Source organism: Patella vulgata, chromosome 1 (assembly GCF_932274485.2).
Source record: "Patella vulgata chromosome 1, xgPatVulg1.2, whole genome shotgun sequence".
NCBI classification, from domain to species: Eukaryota; Metazoa; Mollusca; class Gastropoda; family Patellidae; genus Patella; species Patella vulgata.
In genome coordinates, this window is record NC_065879.2 from 64,748,954 (window position 1) to 64,774,136 (window position 25,183).

Below are 25,183 nucleotides of genomic sequence, written 5' to 3' on the forward strand. Positions count from 1 at the left end.
AGGAAGGAAAGGGTGGCTTTTTTTCGACCTTTTTGTAGCCTATCGATTAGAATGTAACAATGTCAGGATAAGTTTTATTCTTCTCTAGATACCAGGCGAAGGTATTTTATTTGTTAGAAATGGATAGGAATTAAAATCGACAATACGCCACCTTTCCTGTAATCTTTACTTTACGTCATTTATCAAAATTATAAAGTACTTAGTATTACAAAAAGATAAGACGTCCAAGAACACCCGGGAACGACCTTTAAATTATATATAACTGTCATAAAAAATATCTGCGATGATAATAGTCTCCAGTATTTTACTACATATAACAACAATCTCTAGATACCGAACATATCTTAATGAAAAATGAAATGAAATGAGATGGGGTTTAACGTCCTACTGTTCTGCTCCGACTGGGCTGATGAACACGGGCATATGTCATAAAGTGTGCTGAGGGAAATTTTACCGGCTGTGTACATGGGATCTCGGTTTTTCGTCCCATCCGAACGACTATACGTTGTCACTTGCCAGGTCCTCGGTCCTGCACCACTGACAAAAAGGAACCACGCCGGAAAATCCAGATGAACTTTCTCGGCCAAAGCAGGCTAACGAGCCAACGTCTTATTCAATCAGTCACCGTGGCTCCCTATCTTGAATGCACAAGTTAACAATAAAAAGCGGAAATTCAATTTATAGTGCGAACATAATAATCTTGAACTGTAAATTTTTTAAGTGTCGTAATTTTCGAACGGAAGCAATTTGTCTTGATTATGCAAAATATCCCAAAGTAGTTTTATGAAAAAAATTCCGAACTGTATAACTATAATTAAAACATCACAACTCGATTTTTTTAAATATTTTTTCCAACCACAGAAGAATCCCAAATAAAGCTACACTGCCTCTTTAGCATAATTTTGTGAGCATTTAAATTCAAATCGTGTTTTATAAACTTTGCAACATCTGAAGACATGGTTTACATCTGAGTAATTAAAAACAGAAGAATAATTGTAATCTAATAAAATATTTACAATAGTTTTGAAAGTTACTTACGTTTGAGGTATTTTTAATTTCCTAATTAAATAAAAATTAATGAAAACTTCAAAATCAAACCATAATTCACAGATTAAATACAAGTAGACCGGATCCTACAATTTATAGTTTTCACTTTCACAAATGTCCAGACAGAACACAATTTCTTTCAGTTAAGTTTGTAAGTCAGTTAATAGACACAGTTCAAATTGTTTCTCCTAGTTACAAGAAAACGTAAAACACAATAACATAGAATTCAAGTAAAAATCAATTTATACAGGCACTTCTATGAAACTTGGATACAAGAACAAAGCCGTTTAAGTTTTGTCTAATCGTTTAGGTAACCGTCCAAAAAAATCTTATTCTTTAAACTACACGGAAACAGAATCTTCTTTAAAGAAACTTCTCTTGTTTTCATGTATTCTGCCTGTTATCCGTGAGCAAACATTGCCAAATCTATACAAGTTATTGAATTATTGATTAAGTTCCTAAAACATGAATCAAACAATTACCCAATCCAGTAAACAGACAAATCGTCAACTAGCACTGGCTACCGAAGGTTAAAATGACATGATACACACAACAAAAGATGCTAAATCATACCAGACAGCCTATCAAACAACCTGTCTTATTTACTTGTCCAATCCAAAGCCCTGTTTTAAGTGTGCTTACTGGCGAAAAAATTTGGAGAGGGGAATTGGGATATTGGCAGGGGAACACAGAGTGGTAAATAAGTTGTGTATATTTGAGAGAGGAAATCAGATGAAAATCGACCAATCAGTAAAGATAATGTTAAACTGGGTACTAAATCACGTTGTTTATCAAGTACAGCTATTGTTTATATAAAACTCATGTTGGTTGGGCCATCAAATTCCCAGGAACCATAGCCAACATGTAGTTGTAGGTAATGACCCTTGAGAGAGTTATAGAAGGCCTGTTGTTATCGGATACCTGGTAAACCTTGTGGAAGATTTTTATCCCTCGTCCGGGGCGAAAGGCCCTGCCTACATGGTCATTTTTTATTCTGGTAGTTGATGTGACTTCGACTTATGTGGGACGTGGATTAGCCCGTGACTCCAGGTTATTGGATCCCCCACCCCAGTTCACTCACTTTCATCCATATAAATATCCTTTTCATAGTTAACCCTAAAGAGACATAACACAAACAAAACAAGACTTGATAAAAAAGCTAAAATATATAGCTATGCTAGCTTTGGAAATCTTCACCTGTTGCTAAAGAAATAATTTTCGTTATGCTGCGATTTTACAATACAGATTGTATGTTTTCAAGGCGAAAAATTCTATATATATAGGTAGGTACCGACACCATAATGAAATGGATTTTACTGTCTCGTCAACACAAAACTTCAGCCATCTAAGACTAATATAGATTGGGTTTATTTCTGGGCGATGAGAAGAGTAGGGGAATGATTCGGTCTACCCTTCTTCGAATTTCAACTGTCAAGTCTTCTTTTAGGTGTACACAAATGTGCATATGGGTGAACGTCAATTCCCTCACCCCACACGAAAAAAAAACTTGTTTAGGTTTGTCTCTTAGGCACCACCACTGACAAGCTAGAACCAGGGTTGAAATATACAAGTTTAATGACCCTCGTAAAATTACATTTTTGAACTGGGTGTGCTGGGATATTACGCATAAGTGAATGTCAAAGTCTGTCAATCACGCTTAATCTTATTTTAAGTCTTATTATTATTCCTTTCATACTATTGACAATCCTGCTGCATACATCTCTCATTTCAATACCCTTACCACGTGTAAATTTCTATATGTATAATCGTTATGCAAACACTATATAGTTGCGGAAATTACATCGGAACACTAAATTCATGCCCCATATAGTCCCGTTCATATTATTAACATTCCTGCTGACATGCTGCATACATCTCACACTTTGGTACATTAACCACAATATAAAATACACAAGTAAACGTTATTTGAGACAGAAAATGATTGATTCTGTGAAATCCTATTTGAACTATCAGTTCAGCCCATGTTTTTGTATAAAAACCATTTAAAAAAAATAATATAGAAAGAGATAGGGACAAAGGGCAAATCTCTTTTTCATTATTCCCCCTGTGCTTAAAGACATTTATTAAGATATACTTTCTAAACATTTGAGGTTCTGAATACACAACCTTCGAATGGAAAGTGTCCAAACTACAATAGAAAATATATTTATAGCCAAAAACACATATACCCGTCATAATATACCCTTAAAAGGATCAGAGCGAGGAGGTTACAGGGCAACGTGTGAGTAATCTAGACGCTAAAATACCAACGGCAACTCTACCCAAAATAAAATGAACTGAACTGTATGATTTCTCATTGACCTGTACAAGCCATAGTTCTTGGTTTCACCAATTTTCCGCCTCTATTTTTTTTAACTCGGTAGAACCACATTAAATCCTCTACTTAAATTTCAGTTTTTGTCTTTCTTTGCTGGTTAAGATTTTAGGAAGTTTGAATATCTTTCAAAACATAACAGAGCGATACTTTTTTCTCTGTGTATATAATAATTTACTTGTTTTATTTATTGGTTGGTTTATTAGAGAATTTGAGTTTATCAACTTATTTGTCCTGGCCATTATAAATACCATACTTTCAGAACATATAAGCTTATGTTTTTGAGCAGAAGAAACCGTCTTTAAGGATACTACTATACAGCAACTGATAAAAACACATGGGTATAGGCTAGTGGCCATACTCCTCAAACCAGAGGTAGAAACAATACTCATCTCAAACAAAGACCACCATACATCACTCAGCCACCCAGTCGTCTTAATCAATAAAACATAACGTTATTTAAACTCAACCACTCTTCTTAATCAATAACAAATAACATATTTAAACTCAGTCACCCAGTCTTCTCAATCAATAACAAATAACTTAAACTCAACGACTAACTAAATAACCAAGCTTTACTATAACAATAAAAACAACAAACCCTCTACTAACAGTAAATCTCACTTACTAATTTATGCAAAATAAGCATTATATATTTATTAAGGTAAATATATGTTTGAAGTCTAAGATACAATCACCATACCTGCAATTAAAGGGACAAAATAGCATTAATATCACTAGTAAGAAACTATTTTAAAGTCATATTTCACCAAACCGTACATCATGAATCTCAAACGGTGAGAAGTGTAACCTTAATGAATGAAAATGATAATCACGATGGTACCAGTGGTCTAATAGGTCCGATGAATTCAAAATATATTATGACGATCCAGTGTAGTAATATATGGACTGCTAATATTAATGTACGTGTTCCTGAAAGAATACTCTTCTGGAGCAGGACACACGTCACTACTATATACTAAATCGAAATTTACTGTATTGTTAATGATAATAACTTTGATCTGCTCAGGATGTTTGAGATGATATGCTGTACGGTCCAGTGTCATAGACTGGTTTATGCACTAAAATATTAGTAAATCTTACCTTTTGGTAACTGGAAGTAGCGATATCAGCTAGTCTGTCTAAAACATAGAATTTATTTATATAAAATATTGTACTCACTGTAATACATCTTTAACTAAGCGTTCCATTACACTAATCAAATGTACCGTTCAACACGCAAACGTGTATTTATTTTGTTTTGGAACTCAAGAGGGTGTTTTAAAGAGAAATGTTAAAGATTTAACGACCTAGTAGTTCTGAACATTTTGAGAATATATTGAGGTTTTTGGCAATGTTTCATCTGTTTCATCATTTCTAGATATTTCATGTATCATTGAATGTTTCGTGGTGTCCTTACAAGTGCGGTAATGTATATACTTTTCCGCTTCAATGAAATATGCACATACTCAAGGAGTGTATACTGAAGAGAAGTACGTTTTTCGGAATTATTTAATGTGAAAATCGCCATCACGACCGGTTAAGATATCTGAAACATAAGGCTAAATAACCTTGGTAACATTGGTCAGTCAAATGTGTAGGTGCTTCACTAACGACAAGCTAAGATTTATGTAGAATAGAAATCTGATATACATTCCATCTACTGGGTGGAAGTTAACACCGACTCACCAGCCCAGTGAATAAAATACATTTGTTAGATGTGTCAAATGTATTCCGTAAAATATCCCTCGTTAATTCCTCGAGTTCGAGGAAGTGTACTAGTAAACGCAATCAATTGTACAGTTGACTATTACAAAATCTATTGCATATCCATAGCATAAAATCTACCATTATCTACATGTACATAGTAACATAAATGTTAACTATGTTTTTAAATGGGGGATTATTTTAGCGGAATTTTAAGTCATCTTAGTAATCCAAAGTTTGGAATATCAGTATGAAACACAATTTCAGACGAACATATGGTACCCGTATTGGGTACTGGTACGTTCGAAACGGGAGTTGAAGGAGGACAAACCGTCTACTCATTCGAATTCCAATTAGCAAGGCGTCTTCTATTTTGTAAAACGGATCCGATTCTTTGCCAGTACCACAGGCGTTAGATCCGAAGCACTTAAAATTACGTTTTGTAATGGAATAAATTACAGACAAAAATTACCCTTTCTTTCTATAGATATCGCCATTTAAAACAATTAAAGCTGCAGCATAACAGAAGTATTCAACTTGTGTTAAGTTTTAAAACGAACACAATGTTTCACGTCAATCCAATATGATTTTAAATGTTTTCACAAAGTTACGGAGAGGCAAACAATAACAGCAAGTATTTTTAAACATCATCTTAAATATTCCTCGCATTGGAATTGTACAGGGTTTGCGATCATGCAATGTGTTGAATGTACTGTGACCATGGATAATTGAGACAATGTAATCCTACCACCTATTCCAAAGTTTATTATACACGGCAGCTTTAATTATGGCATATAAAAGATATTTTTCTGAATCTGAATATAGATTTATAGGCTCCAGTTTGAAGACAATATAGTATAAGCGGAAATCATTAGGAATGAATGTGTCCTGAATTTTTGAAGCATCTGGGGCACAGGCACAGCAACCGAAGAGCCAATTTCTACTTGGATTTCAAATGAGGGGGCTACTAGGTAGAAGACCACCATCAGTAACTAACCCAACATAGATGTATTAAATATCTGAACTTGATTCCGAAAAATATCTTTTTTTTTATTTAAACACATCTACTTAATGAAAAGAAACCTCATTTTTGGCTGTAATTAAATGGTTTGATTTACCCGAACCCACGTTTTCCAGTACTTACTGTAGACATTATATTGAGCGGTAGATTGCCATGCTGTCTGAACTAGTAATTGAATATTCCATGTCATGGAAAAACAATAGAAAAATAAATTATTCAACCAGAATAAAGGGCGTATCCATCAAGCAACAACCCGCAACCGCAACTACATCGCGCAATAAACAGAAAACAATAGTTTTAGATTGACGTGATGGGCAGATGTTGACAGTAAGAAATATTTGCAGATATTGATAGATGGTGCGAATTAAGGAGCTTTATCTTTGCGTATCGTTTCTGGCCAATTTTTCGACCCAGTTGTGACAGTTTGCAAAAAGATATCATGAATGGTTGCCGCTCTTGATGGACACTGAAAACTGTAGCAATGTGTGCATATAGCCATTTTGCTAATTACGGTTACCGACCACATCGTATATATAATGACTCTACCATTCTGAATAAAATACATTGATTATTAATATGATCCACTGAAATAAACACATTACATATTAAAAATATATGTATTTCAATATAAATGAATAAATAATCTATTACATAATTTAAATGAATAATATTTCAAATTCATTAAATCAATAGTATTTCAGAAATAAGTATATTTGTTTATGTGTTTTGATTTGTAAGGCAGGGGTATTTCTAAGTTACATATATAGTGTACTTGTAGTCTGATGAAATGGTATTATGAGTTTTCGGTTTTGTGTCCATTGTTTTTCTTGCTGTGTGTCTTTGTTAGCAAGATTATCATTCGATGTTTTGTTTTGTTATTATCTGGTGGTTATTGCATTTTCGGTTATTGTTATAGTGTCGTATTGTATTATGTGTATATAAATATCCAAAATTACATTTCCTCCATAATCGGTATCGGGTGATCTGGAACTAATAAGCCCACTCTGCCTTAAAAACAGCACAACTTATAGCTAAATGACGTTTTTTACAGTGTCAGGGCGGTTTTGATTAATATGACATCTGGGCATTATTGAAGAAAAACTCAAACGTCACGTGATATACAAACAATACAACATAATGGAAAAAATAAAACACTAACCACATACATACACAATTTAAGTCCGAAAACGTATTTCCAATATATATTGTCTCCAACGTATGGACTATATTACAAAAGCCAATTTAAGAAATCATAAGCTGTTTATTCCGGTAGATGTAAACAGAAAAAATATGTCGGCCAAAAGCGAAGAAATCAAAACCAACAACACTATGGCCATGCAACCACTGTGCCAAGAAATCAGTGTATGTAGCTCATACAACAGATAAAGGGGGGATGCAGCACATGTATGGAGATCATACAACGAATGTACGGAGGTCACGTAATCCATGTACCAAGTGCAGAAATACAATCCAGGAACCAGTGCGTAGATCGCGAAAGCAATGTACAACAATCATACAACGAATGTGCGGAGGTCACGCAATCCATGTACAGAAATCAAGCAACCCACGAACCATGTGCGGAGATGGCGAAAGCAATATACCCACTGTGGCATATTATACAATCCAATTACAAAGAACGAACAACGAACATCATGCAACCGATATGAAACTCTTTTATGTAAACGATGTATGGAGAACCGGAATCATGCAATACATGTACTAAGTGAGAAGATCATATAAACCATTTACCAAGCAAATACTGTCAAGCGACCACCGTACCAAGTGCGGTGAACATGCAACCGATGTACGAAGTGCGGAGATCATGCAACCAATATACAAACTACTAAGCGAAGACCGTGTAAGCAATATTGCAATCCATGTACTAAATTCGAAGACCGTGTAAGCAATATTGCAATCCATGTACTAAATTCGGAAATCATGCAACCCATGTACATGGAACCAAGGCCATTAATAACAAAATACGATGATCATGCAACAACTGTGAAAAGAAATAAAACTATGTAGCTTTTTGCGATAAATAAAGGGGGATGATGCAGCTCATGTAACGCGTACTGAGCTTTTACAACCAAAGTGTTGAGATCGAGCAATCCATGCAACAAGTGTGGAGATCACACAATCCATTTACCAAACGCAGAAATCTTGCAACCCGTTTAAATTGCGGACAGCAAGAAATCTTTGTACCAAGTACTGGGATCATGTAAACCATGTACCAAGAGCGATTATTATGCAACATATGCACCAATTGAGGAGATCATGAAACCTTTGTACCAAGTGCGGGGATCATGTCAACCATGTACCAAGAGCAGACATTATGCAACCAGTATACAAAGTGCGGAGATCATAGAACGAATTTACCATGCGAAGCGAAGATCATGTAAGCAATATTGCAACAAATGTACTAAATCCGGAGATCATGCAATCCGTGTACATTGCACCATAACCATTACCATTAATAACCAAATATGATGATCATGCAACGATTGTGCCTAGAAATAAATCTATGTAGCTCTTGTAACAAATAAAGGGATGATACAGCTATGTAATGCGTACTGCGTTCTTACAACCAAGGTGCTGAGATCACACAATCCATGTAGCAAGCAGAGAATCATGCAACCCGTTTACCAATTGCGGACATCGTGTACACCATGTACTAAGAGCGGATATTATGCAACCAGTATACAAAGTGGGGAGTTCATGCAACATATGCACCAATTGCGGAGATCATGCAATCAAGGTATCAAGGTCGGATAATAAACAAATTACCATGATCATGCAACAATTGCGCAAAGAAATAAATATATGTAGCTCTTGCAGAAATTAAAGGGATGATGCAGCTGATGCAATGAGTTCTTACAACAAGTGTGGAGATCACCCAATCCATTTACCAAGCGCAGAAATCATGCAACCCGTTTACCAATTGCGGACATCATGACCTTTTGACCAAGTGCGGGGATGATGTAAACCATGTACCAAAAGCGGATATTCTGCAACCAGTATACAAAGTGCGGAGTTCATGCAACATATGCACCAATTGCGGAGGTCATAGAACGAATGTGCCATGCGCGGATATCATGCAACCAATACACAAAGTGCGAAGCGAAGATCATGTAAGCAATATTGCTACCCATGTAATAAATCCAGAGATCGTGCAATCCATGTACATTGAACCAAGACCATTACCATTAATAACCAAATATGGTCATGCAACCATTGTTTCTAGAAATAAATCTATGTAGCCCTTTCAGCAAATAAAGGGATGATGCAGCTATGTAATGCCTACTGAGTTCTTACAACCAAGGTGCTGAGTTCACACAATCCATGTAGCAAGTAGAGAATCATACAACCCAATTGCGGGCATAATGTACTAAGAGCCGATATTATGCAACTAGTATAAAAAGTGCGGAGTTCATGCAACCAATAAACAAAGTGCGAAGCGAAGATCATGTAAGCAATATTGCAACCCATGTACTAAATCCAGAGATCATGCAATCCATGTACAATGAACCAAGACCATTACCATTAATAACCAAATATGATGGTCATGCAACCAATAAACAAAGTGCGAAGCGAAGATCATGTAAGCAATATTGCAACCCATGTACTAAATCCCGAGATCATGCAATCCATGTACATTGAACCAAGACCATTACCATTAATAACCAAATATGATGGTCATGCAACCATTGTGCCTAGAAATAAATCTATGTAGCCCTTTCAGCAAATGAAGGGATGATACAGCTCATGTAATGTGTACTGAGTTCTTACAACCAATGTGTTGAGATCGAGCAATCCATGCAACAAGTGTGGAGATTACACAATCCATTTACCAAGCGCAGAAATCATGCAACCCGTTTACCAATTGTAGACATCATGCAACCTTTGTGCCAAGTGCGGTGATCATGTAAACCATGTACCAAGACCGGATATCATGCAGCCAGTATACAAAGTGCAGAGTTCATGCAGCATATGCACCAATTGCAGAGGTCATGCAACGAATGTGCGAAAGGCAGAGACCATGCAACGCATATACTATGTAATTTACTACCCATCCATGTGCTGGGAACATGCAATATGTGTACTAAGAGTAGGGGTCATGCAGAACTGAATCTATGTCGGTAATACAGTACATGAAACCAGACAATAAAAGCACCAATATATGCAATCCAGGCACCAACTGCAATTTGTGTAACACGTGGGGAGATTAGGAAATTACCCCTGTAGCAAGATCAGATATTATGCAACCCAATTATAAAGAACGGATATCATGCAACAGATATGCCAAATCCTGGGATCATACAACTCGTGTAAACTATGCAAGGAGATCATGCAATACACATACTAAGTGACCATAGGAACAAATAAATGTAGATGATGTAGACCACGTAACACCTACGTAATCATGAAACCTTTGTACCAAATGCGGGGATCGGGAAACCCATGTACAAAGCGTGGAGGTCATTCAATCCATCAACCCATGCACTAATAGTGAGAATCATGAAACCCTTGTACCAAGTGCGGGATCATACAATCCATCTACCAAGCGAGCGGTTCATGCAACCCATGCACGAATTGCGGAGAACATGCAACAATTCTACCAAGAGTAGGTATAATGCAACCAACACACAAAATGCGAAGCGAAAATTATGCAATCGATATTACAATCCATGTACTAAAGTAGGAGATGATTCGGTCCATCAACCAAATGCGGAGTTCACGTAACAAATATACATAATGTGAAACAAGATCATGCAAGATATCACAATCTATACACCCAAAGTAGCAAGTATTGTGATCATAAAGCCGTTTGGCAAGTGCTGGGAACATGCAATATATGTACCAAGATCAGGGATCACGCAGCATTGAATCTATGTAGTTCAAACATCAAATGAAGGCATAAAGTAGACAATGTAACAAGTACGATGATAATGCAATCCATACACCAAATACGAAGATCATGTCATCGATGCACATGCGGAAATCATTCAATCCATGAAACCCCAAGTGCGGGGATCATGCCATCCATGTATTAAGACAGGAAAGATATCATGCAACCAATATGCCAAATGCTGGGATTATACAAGTGCGAATATTATGTAAACTACGTTTAGAGAACCGGTATCATGCAATACTAAGTGAAGACCATGCAATCCATATACCATGTATGGGGTGGGGATGCGTAGAGATCATACAACCCATGTAGCGAGGGTAATGCAAGCAATCCACAAAGTGCGGATACCATTTAATCCATGTACCAAGTGCGGAGTTCATGAAACTCACACGCCAAGTGCGAGAATTATGTCAAACAAGAGCGGGGATCATGCAACCAACTTTCCAGGTGTGGCGACTATGGAATCGATGTACCAAGTGAGGGGTATATGCCATCCATGTACCAAGTGCTGTGAACATACAATCTAAGTACCAAGTATGGGGATCATACGACTTGCATATGCTACACATGTGACAAGTGCAGGGGCCATGCAACCTATGTACCATGTGCGGAAGACGTTATAGGTGTGTGTGTGTGTGTGTGGGGGGTGTAATAAAACAGGTGTACCAATTGTAACTTATGTATCAAAATGCGAGTACCATTAAAGCCATGTACCAAGTGCGGATATAATGTGCTATATGTCGGAATCGGAGTACGAAAATCATGCATCACATATTTAATGTGAGGACGTTATTCAACCCGTGTAACCAATTGATTGATCATGTAACACATATTCCATAATCTAAGATCCAAGTGTGAAAATCATGAAGCAATACATGAATCAAACAGATAAGTCATGCAACTGGCGTTCCATATGTGACATGTACTAAAGGAAGAGATTAGGCAACGTATCATGTAATCCATATTTCAAATTATGCAATCTGTGTATCAAGTGAAGTAATGTAATCTGTGTGCCACGTAAGTAATCATGCAGCCGATATGAAAAATGAGTTTTAAACCAGCTGCAGAATCATTGAGACCATACAGCCCAAGTAACAAGGTCATAAAACCAAGGCACAGGGATTATGAGTTGACGGACACGGCATATGTACCAGGAAACCTGGTCATGTAACCATTCCAGGCACGCCATCCATGTACCAAGAACAATATCATATAACCGGTGCACCATTAAGTGAGAGCATGCCATCAATGTACCAAGAAACAAGAGCATACAAGCAATGCACCATGGTGTGAGAGCATGTAAACACAAACCGTGCACTTCGAAGTGTAACCCAAATTTCATGTAACAAATGAGGTGATCACGCGATCCATGCATCAGCTCATGCAATCTGTGTAACCGATAAAACAAATGAGATCAAGCAATATATGTATGGAGATCATACAGCCCAAGGAACAAGACCATGAAACACCGATGCACCACGAAGCGGTAACGTACATCCAATGTACCAAGAAACAAGATCATACATAAACAAAAAAGGCTATGCAAACAGGGAAGCGTTAATAGCAAGGTGTAAGATACATGTAATTCAACCTGTGCACCAATAAGCAAAGGGTATACAAACCAGTAACCAAAATACAAGATCATGAAGTCAGTACACCATGAAGGGTTAGTATACAGTATGTAGCAAAAAACAAGATCATACAGCCAGTACACCATGACACAAGAGCATAGGATCCATATAACAAAAAAAAGGCCAAACAAACAGTGCACCGCGAATCGTTATTATACACCTCATCGCTAAGAAACACGATTATACAACCTGAACACCACTAAGCAAGGTAATACAAACAGCGCACCCCGAAGCCATTAAACCCATGTACAATAAACCAATCAACATTTGTAAACAGTGCATCATAAGCTAGGGCATGCAATCCATATACCAAACACAAACCATACAGGCGGGGAGTGCACTATGAATCATGGGCATGTATTCAACATACCAAGACAATGGCATACAACCCAGTACCAAGAAATGAGATCTTATAACCAGCGCACCTCGAAGCCAGGACATACAATCCATATCACATGGCCATACAAACAGCGCTTGTAAACCCATGTACCAAAATCATGCAGCCAGTACACCACGAAGCAAGGGTATGCAATCCATATACCAAGGCCATACAAACAATGCACCAGTAAGCAAGGCCATACAACCCTTATATCAAGAAACAATAACGTACAATATAAAGCCAGGGTATGTAAAAAAGCACGTAACAAGAAACAACAGTGTGCCCCGATAAGAAACAAGGACATACCAACCCATGTACCAAGTGAGGAAATCCATCTACCGAATGCGCATATCATGCAACCCGTGTGGGGAGATCATTCAATCTATGTACCAAGTGTGAAGATCACACTGCCCATGCATCAAGTATGGGAATCATGCAACCCATGTACCAAGTGCAGTGGTCATGCAATCCATCTATCAAGTGCGGAGATCATGCAACCTATGTAAAGAGGTGATGCAACCTATCCATCAAGCGCGGAGATTATTCAATCCTAGTACCAAGTGAGAAGATGATGCATACAATACATATAACAAGACCACCCAAACAGTGTACCAATAAGCAACGGCGTGTGACTCATTTACCAAGAAATAAGTTCTTACAGACAGTGTACCAAGAACATAGAAGCAGTCCAAAAGAAAGAGGACCATACCAACCCATGTACCAAGTGAGGAAAGCATGCAATCCATCTACCGAATGCGCATATCATGCAAACTGTGTGCGGAAATCGTGCAACTCATCCATTAAGTGCGGAAATCATTCAATCTATATACGAAGTTTAAAGATCTTACTATCCATGCATCAAGTGCGGTAATCGCGCAACCCATGTGACAAGTACAGTGATCATGCAATCCATCTATCCAGTGCGCAGATCATGCAACCCATGTACGGAGAGGATGTAACCTATCCATCAAGTGCGCAGATCATTCAATCCATGTACTAAGTGAGAAGATGATGCCATTAAGCGTAGAGATCATAAGAAACAAGATCACCATATGCCAACTGCGTGAGCCAATCGGATCATGCAACCCATGCGCCAAGTGCTAGGATTATGCAACCCGTATACCTTCTGGGTGAATCATGCAACCAATGTGCCAAGTGCAGGGACTGTGAGAATCGTGTACCAAAAGTAGGGTGCATGCAGTCCATAATCAAGCGCGGAGTTCATACATTTACGAGCATAATACATAAAAGGCCTGTGTACCAAGATGTGAGATATATTTCAGCCATGTTCCAAATGTAAATCCATAACCAGTGCACCATGAAAGGGTCCAATGCAGTCCGTGTACCAAGTAATACACCCATACAACTAATTGACCACGATTACGTGTAAACCCAATATTAAGAAACAAGACCATGCAAATAGTGAACCACGAAGCGGTATTGTACAACCCATGTAGCAAGACAAGCTCATTCAATCCTTGTGCCACTGAACAAGGCCATACAACACTTTACCAAAACACAAGATCATGCCACCACACAGCAAGGGCACACCATCAATAAGCGCAAAGAAAGAAGCGTGCATCATTCTCCATATAGGAAGAATAATTCAACCCTTGCGCGCCACTAAGCTAGGGCATACAACCCATTTGCCAAGAAACAAGATAATACAGCCACAAACCAAGGCCCATGAAGTCATGTGCCAAGAAATCAGATCATATAATCGATGCGAGGGCATGCACTCAATGCAGAAAGAAACAAGAACCATGAAGAAAGGGCGTACAGACCATATATCAAGAAGCAAGGCCACAATAAGTGAGTTCATACATCACACGAAACAAGATCACAAATACACTACGAAGCAGTGACATACATTCCGTGTACCAAAAAACAAGATCATGCAACCGGTGCACCAAGAATCAAGGGTTCACAACTCATGCACCATGCAATAAGACCTAACATGTACACTACGAAGTAAATCCATATACCGAGATTATACAAACAGTACACTACTAACCGAATCCATGCAATCCATATAAAAGAAACAAGACAATACAAGCAGAGCGCAACGAAGCAGCGGTATGCACATCCATGCCCCAAGAAACAAGATTATACAACCAGTGCACCGACTCGTGTACAAATAAACATACAATCCATTTACCAAGACAGAAGATCATGCATACAGTGCAAGGGTATGCAATCAGTACAGCATGCAGCATGTCCATGCATTCCATATAACAAGACCAAAACTGTACACCACGAAGCGAATCCATGCAAGCCATATATCAAGAAATAAGACGATGCAATACAAGCAGATGACATATATAAATAAAGGGCATACAATCGATATATCAAGAAACAAGACCATGCAAATAGTGAACCACGAAGCGGTATTGTACAACCCATGTAGCAAGACAAGCTCATTCAATCCGTGTGCCATTGAACAAGACGGTACAACTCTTTACCAAAACACAAGACCATGCCACCAAACAGCAAGGGCATACCATCAATAAGCGCAAAGAAAGAAGACCTTACAGAGCGTGCATCATTCTCCATAAAGAAAGAATAATTAAACCCTTGCGCGCCACTAAGCTAGGGCATATAACCCATTTGCCAAGAAACAAGATAATACAGCCACAAACCAAGGCCCATGAAGTCATGTGCCAAGAAATCAGACCATATAATCGGTACGAGGGCATGCACTCAATGCAGAAAGAAACAAGAACCATGAACACTACGAAGTAAATCCATGCAATCCATATACCGAGGTTATACAAACAGTACCCTAGTAAGCGAATCCATGCAATCCACATCAAAGAAACAAGACAATACAAGCAGAGCGCAACGAAGCAGTGGTATGCACATCCAAGCCCCAAGAAACAAGATTATACAACCAGTGCACCGACTCGTGTACCAATGAACATACAACCCATTTACCAAGACACAAGACCATGCATACAGTGCAAGGGTATGCAACCAGTACACCATGAAGCATATCCATGCATTCCATATAACAAGACCAAAACTGTACACCACGAAGTGAATCCATGCAAGCCCTATACCAAAAAACAAGACGATGCAATACAAGCAGATGACGACGAAGCAACAGCATGCACACCCAAGATTATACGACCTAAGCTACAGCTCATGTACAAATTAAAATTAACATACAACCCATTTACCACGATACAAGACCATACAAACAGTACACCACTAAGTACATCAAAATAACTGCAAAAAGTACACCACGAAGCGAAACCATGCAATCCATATACCAAGAAACAAGACCATACAAGCAAAGCACGACGAAGCAACAGCTTGTACACCCATGCGCCAAGAAACAAGATTTTATTCAACCAGTACTCCAGCTCATTTTCCTAACCCATTTCCCACAAAACAAGACCTTAGAAACAGTACACATTCAACCAGTACTCCAGCTCATTTTCCTAACCCATTTCCCACAAAACAAGACCCTAGAAACAGTACACATTGAGATAGATTTATGTAACTAATATATTCCGAGAAAATCATGCCATTTAGTTATATTCGCATTTTCAATATAGCCCAAACAAGAAGCATGCAATGTATCTACATCGATATCTTTATCCATGTAATCAATTCACATCAAGATAGAAGCATGCAATCAGTTATAGTATACAAAGAACGGAATCCCATTTCCTCGCGATTCTGTATAGAGGTAATCAATCTGATTAAAACACAGATCCTATTTCATTTCGTTTAACTTGCCTTCACTACTCTAGGATCAGGAAGACTTATTACATAACCCGCGTTCTGTTTGATGTGCACGGAACTGTGGGTAGACAGTCGCAGTGAAGACAAATGCCCACTTGAAACATCAACGCTGATTAGTTAATCAAATGTCTGACGTCATAGGGCCATAAGCCGCTCGTATGACCCTGACGCGATCCTCCACTACAACCGGTCAGATCTTCATGTAGATCTGTATTTTAATCAGATTGTAGAGGTAATGGGTCACCCAATATAAAAACCTGTTAAGCCGATCCAGTATGAGCGAATCATGCAACCTATGTATCAAGATTTGGTCTTGCATTGATCACCATTCACTAAGGGAGATCACTTAACACATAGATCAATAAATACTACCAGGTACCAAACAGCATCAAACAAACTATGTACGAAAAGAGACGATCATGCCATTTATACTAATAAAGCGTACCGTGCAATCCATGAACCTAATGAGAAAATCATGCAACAAATAATGGACCTCATAATATCATTAGACAAGTCCTACAATCCATGCACATAGAAAACAGATAACATAATAATCGTGTACCAAGACTGGGGAACGTTTATTCCATGCAATAATGAAATACTCGTAACATAAAATACAACACTGAAGCTATCACCAATTCAGGACAGATAACAATGCGCATTCCCATTCTGTGGAATTCAACTTTTTGGGTTCAAGAGAATTATTCTGTCGTGCATCTGTCTCGCGTGTTGTCCAGTCAGGTGCAGTATTAAAGTGTATCACGATTCAGAATCATCCATTCTTAAATGCGGGTGCGTTTTAATAGCATGCATGTCGTATATTAATATACTCCAGAAAATAGGAGAAAACATAAGCTAAACAAACGGCAAAATTAAACAGAGAACAGCCCCGGGATAAAGGCGTATGGTTAGTTAAACGGGCAGACTTGACCCAAACATTAGAATAAGAGAATTAAGACATATACCACAAGTGCACCTGGTATATATAATGCACAGACAACAAACATTAAAATGAGAACTAAATTACATGTAGTTAACAAATGTCCTGCCACCACCTCATATTGTGATCAAACTTTATGAAGAAGCTACGACCGTCACCAACCAGTGCTCAATGGTAATGTCCTCACTTAACACAACACTGTCCACCAGCGCCAATCAATAACAGACGTGTCCCTTCACCAAGTACATGCTATATCGAAACGGAAGCATCCTTCAATCGGCTTAATTTAAAACCAACGAGAGTTTCTTTCTTAACCCGTACACTCTTTCTTAACCCGTACACATACATCATTAACTTTTACAATCTAATATGTCATCTTCTGCATATAAAATATTGATTCTATAAAGTGTCTAACAAATCAGTCCCGAAACATAAACCATTCCGAAACTTGATATCCGTCACTATCTACGGGCAATCCGGCATCACCGAAGCCCCGCCAACGACGACCACCACATGCATGCACACAAATCGTTAATTAAAGATACATTCTCACGAAAGTATTTATCGGGTGGTTATTTCCAATAAAAATATGGACAATTTGGTATATATATATGGAAAGTAAGGGTATCACTAACTGGCAACCCGACGGCTTATTGTCTGCCAGCTTGTCTTAGGGAGAGGTTGCTATTTCTTAATCGAATGGTTAGGCGATTGTCATTTACACCAAAATATGTAATCTTCTTAAATGCAATAATTTCTTGGTAAGTTCATTCTGTTGGACTCTTTCACAGTATACCGCATTCTGATTAGGCGTCATAGTTGGGGAGTCGAAAACCCTGCGAGTAATCAAAATAATCACATTTGGCACCAATTTTGGAGAATACTTTTTGAGGCGTTGCTGACGTCAGCAAAACTAACAGAGGCCGTTAAAGCACTATCATCAATGACAACTCTGAATTCATCGCTATCAACCAAAGACACTGATCCTCTATAATCAACAAGCAAACATCGTCGACTCAATATCATTATAGATTATTTCAAGATGTTACATCAAAAACAACCTCATATAAGGCGTAGGCGAATAGTTACCGCGTGGGCGCTGGATGTACGTGACAAGGAGTAGGATCGCCTGTCCATCCTCATGGGTTTTCTCCGGGTTCCTCCCACTGCTAAAGACCCCTACGCACAAGCGAATTATTGAAATACAACTGAACCTTATATTATTAGTCTAGTTTGTTTGGAGTGGAAGTTAAACACCATATCTCTCTCTCAAATAATTAACACACATCATTTATCCTATAGCATCAATAAACCATTGTCAGCCTTTCATTAACAAGATGCATCACTAACTCTATATTATAGGGCAAACAAGCAAAATTTCCCGCTATCACCAATAAAAAGCACTGTTAACCCTCTTATTCACACAAACAATATTAACTCTCTGCCAACGATAGCATGCCTCATTAACAATAAACACACCATTCCATCCACCACCAGCAGTCTGTAAGTGACTACATATCAAGAATCAAGCGTCATTACCTTTTATCACGAACAAGCAAAATTATCAATACATCATTTATCCTATAGCATCAAAAAAACATTGACATCCTTTCATTAACAAGATACACCACTAACCCCATATTATAGAGCAAACAAGCAAAATGTACCCGCCATCACTAATAAAAAAGCACTGTTAACCCTCTTATTAGCACGAACATGATCATCAACAGCATATTCCTATTAACATCCTGTCATCAATATCAAGCACCATTAACACTACACCAGCACCACTAACCCGATAGTATCACCAGCAAGCACCAGTAGCATCCCCTTTAGCATGCACACCTCATAGGTGACTGATATGTAGCACCTTCTGCATCAACCACAAGAACATATAAACTTCACAAACATGCAGCATCAAACTGTCATCAGCAAGAATTGTTCTCCACATATCAACAGCAAATACACGGCAACGGCCATTTATCAACAGCCATTAACCCTAAATCATCTACAGTCCAGAACCATTAACTAAATCATTAACATTAACCTAGATCATTAGTATTCAAGCTCCATTGCCTCCAAGTCACTAGGGCACATGCAGCGTTATGCAATAACCCTTTATCACAAATAAATGCCAATAACTTATAATTCCCATCAACAAGCATCATTAATCCCCTAACACCAACCACCATTAACCCTATATCGGCTACAGACAAGCGCCACTGAGCCTTAACATCAATAAAAAGCAACATGAACAGTACACAACCAAATTCATTAATTATTATCATTAATATCACGCACTTTTAACAATCTAATCACTATCACCAGCAAACATGCACAGCTTTGCGAATCGCATCTGTCATCAAAAAGCACCGCTGACTTCCAAGCTAACAAGACATATGCAACGTTATCCAGTAACCCTTTATCCCCTCCATAAAACGCCATCAACAAGCGTCATTAACCCCCTAACTCCAACCACAGTAATAATGTTATATTATCACCGACCACCTCTTGGCAACAGACCTGCAACAATTATCGTGGATAACACGCAAGCACCATTGACAATACATCAACAAACTAGAGCATGGCTACTGCTGCAATATACGTTTACATTCCTCCTTTGATTGATATGGTACTTTTTAAAATGAAGAGAATGAAATATGAAATGACTGCCATATAACAGAGGCAAAGAAGGATAGGCCTTGGGTTTGTTTTGTCAAAAAAAGTAGATGTGACACCGCCCCTGGGGATCGGGGTATGCACCATAATAAATAGTTGCTGTTCTTACGGTGTAAAGAATACATATGCAAAGCTCCAAGATGATCCATTCATAATTCCAGCTTGTCGACAAAATAGCAGACTGTCCCTGTGGGTTGGACATGGACCTATATAAATAGGTAGAGCTCTATGGTGGAAGTGGGTGTAAAAACTCCAGGACGAACTTATGGTGGCTCATGCCGAGGTGGAACAAAAGGTGTTAATAATTGCAATATGTGGAGTATTTAGACAAAATATTCACAAAAAAGGGGTCGAGACATGCACCGAAATCAAGAGATAAAATGGGCGTGGATCTGCCCCTGGGGGTTGGGCATTAAACAAAAACAATAACTCTGGCCTTGAGGTTTGGACATGCATACAAAACAATAGGGATGACCCTTGGGGTATAAGGAATAAGTAGGCAAAGTTGACCCCCAAGAAATGTGGCTTGTAGGCGGCAAACAGACGCATACAACAATTGGGCGTGGCTCTTACCCTGGGGGTCGGGCATGCAAAAAACCATAATAGTGGTTATCCTTAGGGTATAAGCAATAAGTATGAAAGGTTTCGAGCAGAACCATTAAGAATTGCGGTTTGTAGGCGACAGACATTTAAAAAATGGGCGTGCCTCTGCCAGGGGGTGGGGGTGGGGGTGGTCTGACATGCACCAAAACAATAGGGATTATCCCGAGGGTATAAGTTATAAGTACCCTGTACGCAAAGTTTCAAGACGATCCGTTAAAAATTGCGGTCTGTAGACGACAAACAAATATAAAAATCGGGCGTGGCTCTGCCCCTGGGGGTCGGGCATTACGAATGTGGATGTATTAAAATGAGCATCACCCATCAACAATAAGCAAGTCTCGATAATTGTCTACCAAGCATATCCAGCATGCAGCTTTCACCTGTTAAAAGTAAACATTCGCAAAACACAAAACATGCACTGTCACATAATCAACAACAAGCGACATAGTCCAATATAATCAACAATAAAAACAACAGTATAATATTATCACTATCGACAAGCATCATTAACCCTCTAACATGACAGTCATCAACAAATGTTTACTTCTGTCAACGTCGCTGTAATAAGACCGTATATCATGAATTTTCACCTGTTTTTAATGCACTAAATTATTTTGAAAATTAGTGAAGAATAATGTGAGTACAGCTATACAATATCCTGTAATCAACAGGATGGGGGGGGGGGGGTACGGCAATGAACATGTATCAAGAAATCGCAATTCAGAGGCAGTAACTTGACATTGGCCTGAAAATTTGATTAAAACATGTGGAGTACTGAACTCTGTTGAAGAGAGTACAGTTATGCATGGTCAGGAAAATAACCTAGAAACGCCTCAAATCATCATAACAAGCACAATATATACAACGCAAACAGAAATAGCAAAAATATATAGCTAAAACTATTACTGTTAACCTGATATTATCAAAAACCAAGCATCAATAACTATATCTCAACATCCAGCATTATTAACAACATGCACGGTTGCCCATAACAGCTATATGACCAATACTTAGTGGCGTCCTTCAATCATTATCAACAGACACCATTAACCACCTGTCATCAGATAGTTTGACCAACATGCGACATTAACCATGCATTTAAAAACCGCAAGCTTTATTCGACAACCATGCGCCATTATCCATCTATTAACAAACTTAAACTTTAGCCTCTAGAGCTTCGACAAGCAACTGACGGATAGTCCCTTTTGAGGACAATATACCACCAAATATACTCTTAAAAAAAAGTAGGGGATATTCATAATTCAGGAACAATACAAAACTGCGGAAATGCACTGATGTTTTTTATAGAGGTAACCAGTGTATGTTAATAACAGGCCAATTGCCTACACATGAACATAAACGGCCCCGTTTCACTCGCAAAGAGATACACCGTCAAAGTGAAAATGGCTGTTTTTGATTATGTCTTAATAGTGAGTATTTGCTCCACCAATCCTCAGACATTCAGCAATTCGTTGTGGTATGCTCCTAATCAACCGTCCAATCAAGATTTGGGTCAATCTGACCCACTTCTCTTGCAGTGCCACGGTCAATTCTTGCAGTGTTGTTGGTTGACGTTGACGAAAACGACTCCCGGTCAAATTAAACGTAACACACTAAAGCAAAGATACACTTAACAGTAAATCTTATGCAAGAAGCGATAGGAAAGCAAACATGGATAGATAAACCAGCACGTGGCAGTTTTCATCACCCCTTCCTTGAAGTGCCAAATTTGACTATGAACCCCTCCCACGTGTATGGCGCTATTGCGTGTCGCATGTGCAGCTCAGAGGTTCTGTTGGGGCGATAAGTTCTTCATCTGTGAACATACTCTCAAAGCATATGAAGTGTCCATGACTATTTATCATATCACAACCTGCATAGGTATTTGTATTTCAATATCCCATACTTTTTTTTGATGAGTATATAACAAACACCCACGCACTGTAAACAAAAAGTAATGACAAGCATGTGCCACTAGCCCAGTGACACCTACAGCACAAACTCACAAGCAGACAGAACTTAAAACTAACTCAAAACCCCAATAATCTATCAAGCTCAATAATCTAAAGCAAAACCAATAATCAACAGGCAAAATAAAACCAGTATAATTAACCAAACCGATAATAAACAAGCACTATGCCACCAACAAACATGCACCATAAACCATAACGAAGAAGCACCAATAAACACACATTGTCAACAAACAAGCGCCTTTAACCCTCATGTATATCATTAGCTCTTACCACATAGAAACGGGCATTGCTTAACATATGAACAACTATAAGCACCATTAAAGATACATGCCCACGAAAGTTCATCGGGTATGGCAGTTTGGTATATATGGAAAGTAGAGACACCTTATCTGAAAAACACCCATGGGTGGCACACAAGACAAAAATGTGAGTGTTTCCAAGAGAACGCCTATCTCCCGGAGTGACGTATATGTGAGGAGATCTTCTTATGGCCTTTAACCATACTTTAAAAACAAGCAAACACACTAACCTGCAAACACCATTAGTCATATAAATGAAATGGGGTTTAACGTTCTACTGTTCTGCTCCGAACTGGGCTAATGAAAACAGGCATACGCCATACAGTGAGGGAAATTTTGCCCGGACAGCGGCACGCCAATGTGTACACGGGACCGCAGTTGTTCGTCCCATCCGAATGATGTCCTTGTCAGGCCCTCTTTCCAGCATCACTGACACGGGGGAACCACGCCGGAAAATCTGGATGAACCTTCTCGGCCAATGCAGGGATCGAACAGCCGACCATTAGTCATATACCTACAAACACCAACACTATGTAGGTCTCAAGGGGCACAACGTCAATAATTGAAACCCGTTTCATAAAATCAAAAATGCAACATTAACCAACAGCACAATAACAATCATCACTAACAAATACACATTTATCCCAAGTCACCTTCATGCGCAATAAACTATCAAGAACAAATACATTAGTGACCCCATTTTGTCTGCAAACCAACACCATTAAACTCTATCATTCACCTAGAAACAATCATCATTAACCATGCATCATCAACAAACAAGAATCACGAACATACATACAATAAGACCACACCCCTACAGAGGAATTAAAGATTGTATTAACCCAACATGCACTGTTAACTTCATATCCGAAAATAGCACTATATAATGAGCAACTAGCATCATTAACTACCATTGATATAAACGTCCATAAAACATAACAACCTACAAGCGTACCACACCTGTACCCAATTTAAATCTCGATAACAGTATGCAAGGTTTCTGCAAAGTCACGCACACTAAAAGTTAATCAATGGGAAATACCTATATATGAACGACTGTCATGCACCATAAACCCAACATTAACCACTGCATTATCCCGCCGTAAACAATTGAGATACAATTTTAATATGCACGAAAGTTAAACTATTAAAATGTAAGCCTACATACCACTGGCGTGCAGCATTATCAATCAGTAATAGGCACCATTAACATCCCTTCAAAAATGTGCTATGCACTAACCATATTTTATTAACCAATGTCATGCGGAGTTACACTATCAGTCAATAAAATGCATATTGGTCTGTCAACCACCATTGACATAATCATGAACTACATAACATACACAACTTACATTCACAAATAATCATTACCAAGCGACACCCACCGGGTATCTCTCCGTGAACCAGTGAGAAGCAAAAATTACGCTTTGCGACACACTATCATGCACACATTCTAAACCATTGATATGAAACGTTAACCTTCTATCAACCACTAGCTTTTACCAATACCTAATCATCAACCACTGGCATATACCAATACTTGATCATCAACCACTGGCATTAATCAATACTCCATCCATTATAAACAATTGACATGCAGGATTGGTTCCCATATTCCCATAAATTAGTGATAAATTGCATGCACCATCAACCCTCCACCATCAGTCGACAACAGCCACTGATGTACAGCACTGATATTATATGAGTAAGTGACAACCACAAGCATCCACATTGAGACTTCATCAACCAGGCAGTATTAATTCAACACTAACCTAGGTCATGCACCATTAATCTGGAATGTCCCATCGCCAACATTGATCCACCATTCAGGCGTTTTTATTTTCATTTTGGTTGATTTTGAGATCAATACAAAAATGCAATAAAAATTTTCAAGGGGGGGTGAGGTCTCA

At 38.4% G+C, this 25,183-nt stretch overlaps 1 protein-coding gene across 4 annotated transcripts in view; it reads right to left on the reverse strand.

Moving 5' to 3' along the window:
* LOC126824985 (chitotriosidase-1) overlaps positions 1-25,183 on the reverse strand; it is a 269,851-nt gene that overhangs the window by 21,620 nt on the left and 223,048 nt on the right. For 2 of the 4 annotated variants that reach the window (XM_050554439.2, XM_050554519.2), the window contains exon 4: positions 4,011-4,085. The exons of 1 other annotated variant lie outside the window; for it this stretch is intronic. In XM_050554439.2, the coding sequence (XP_050410396.1) occupies positions 4,011-4,031 (21 nt within the window). In that variant the 5' untranslated portion in view covers positions 4,032-4,085. Of the gene's footprint in view, positions 1-1,038; positions 1,254-4,010; positions 4,086-25,183 lie in introns of those variants that run through there. One more of the 4 variants, XM_050554757.2, reaches the window with a different exon arrangement.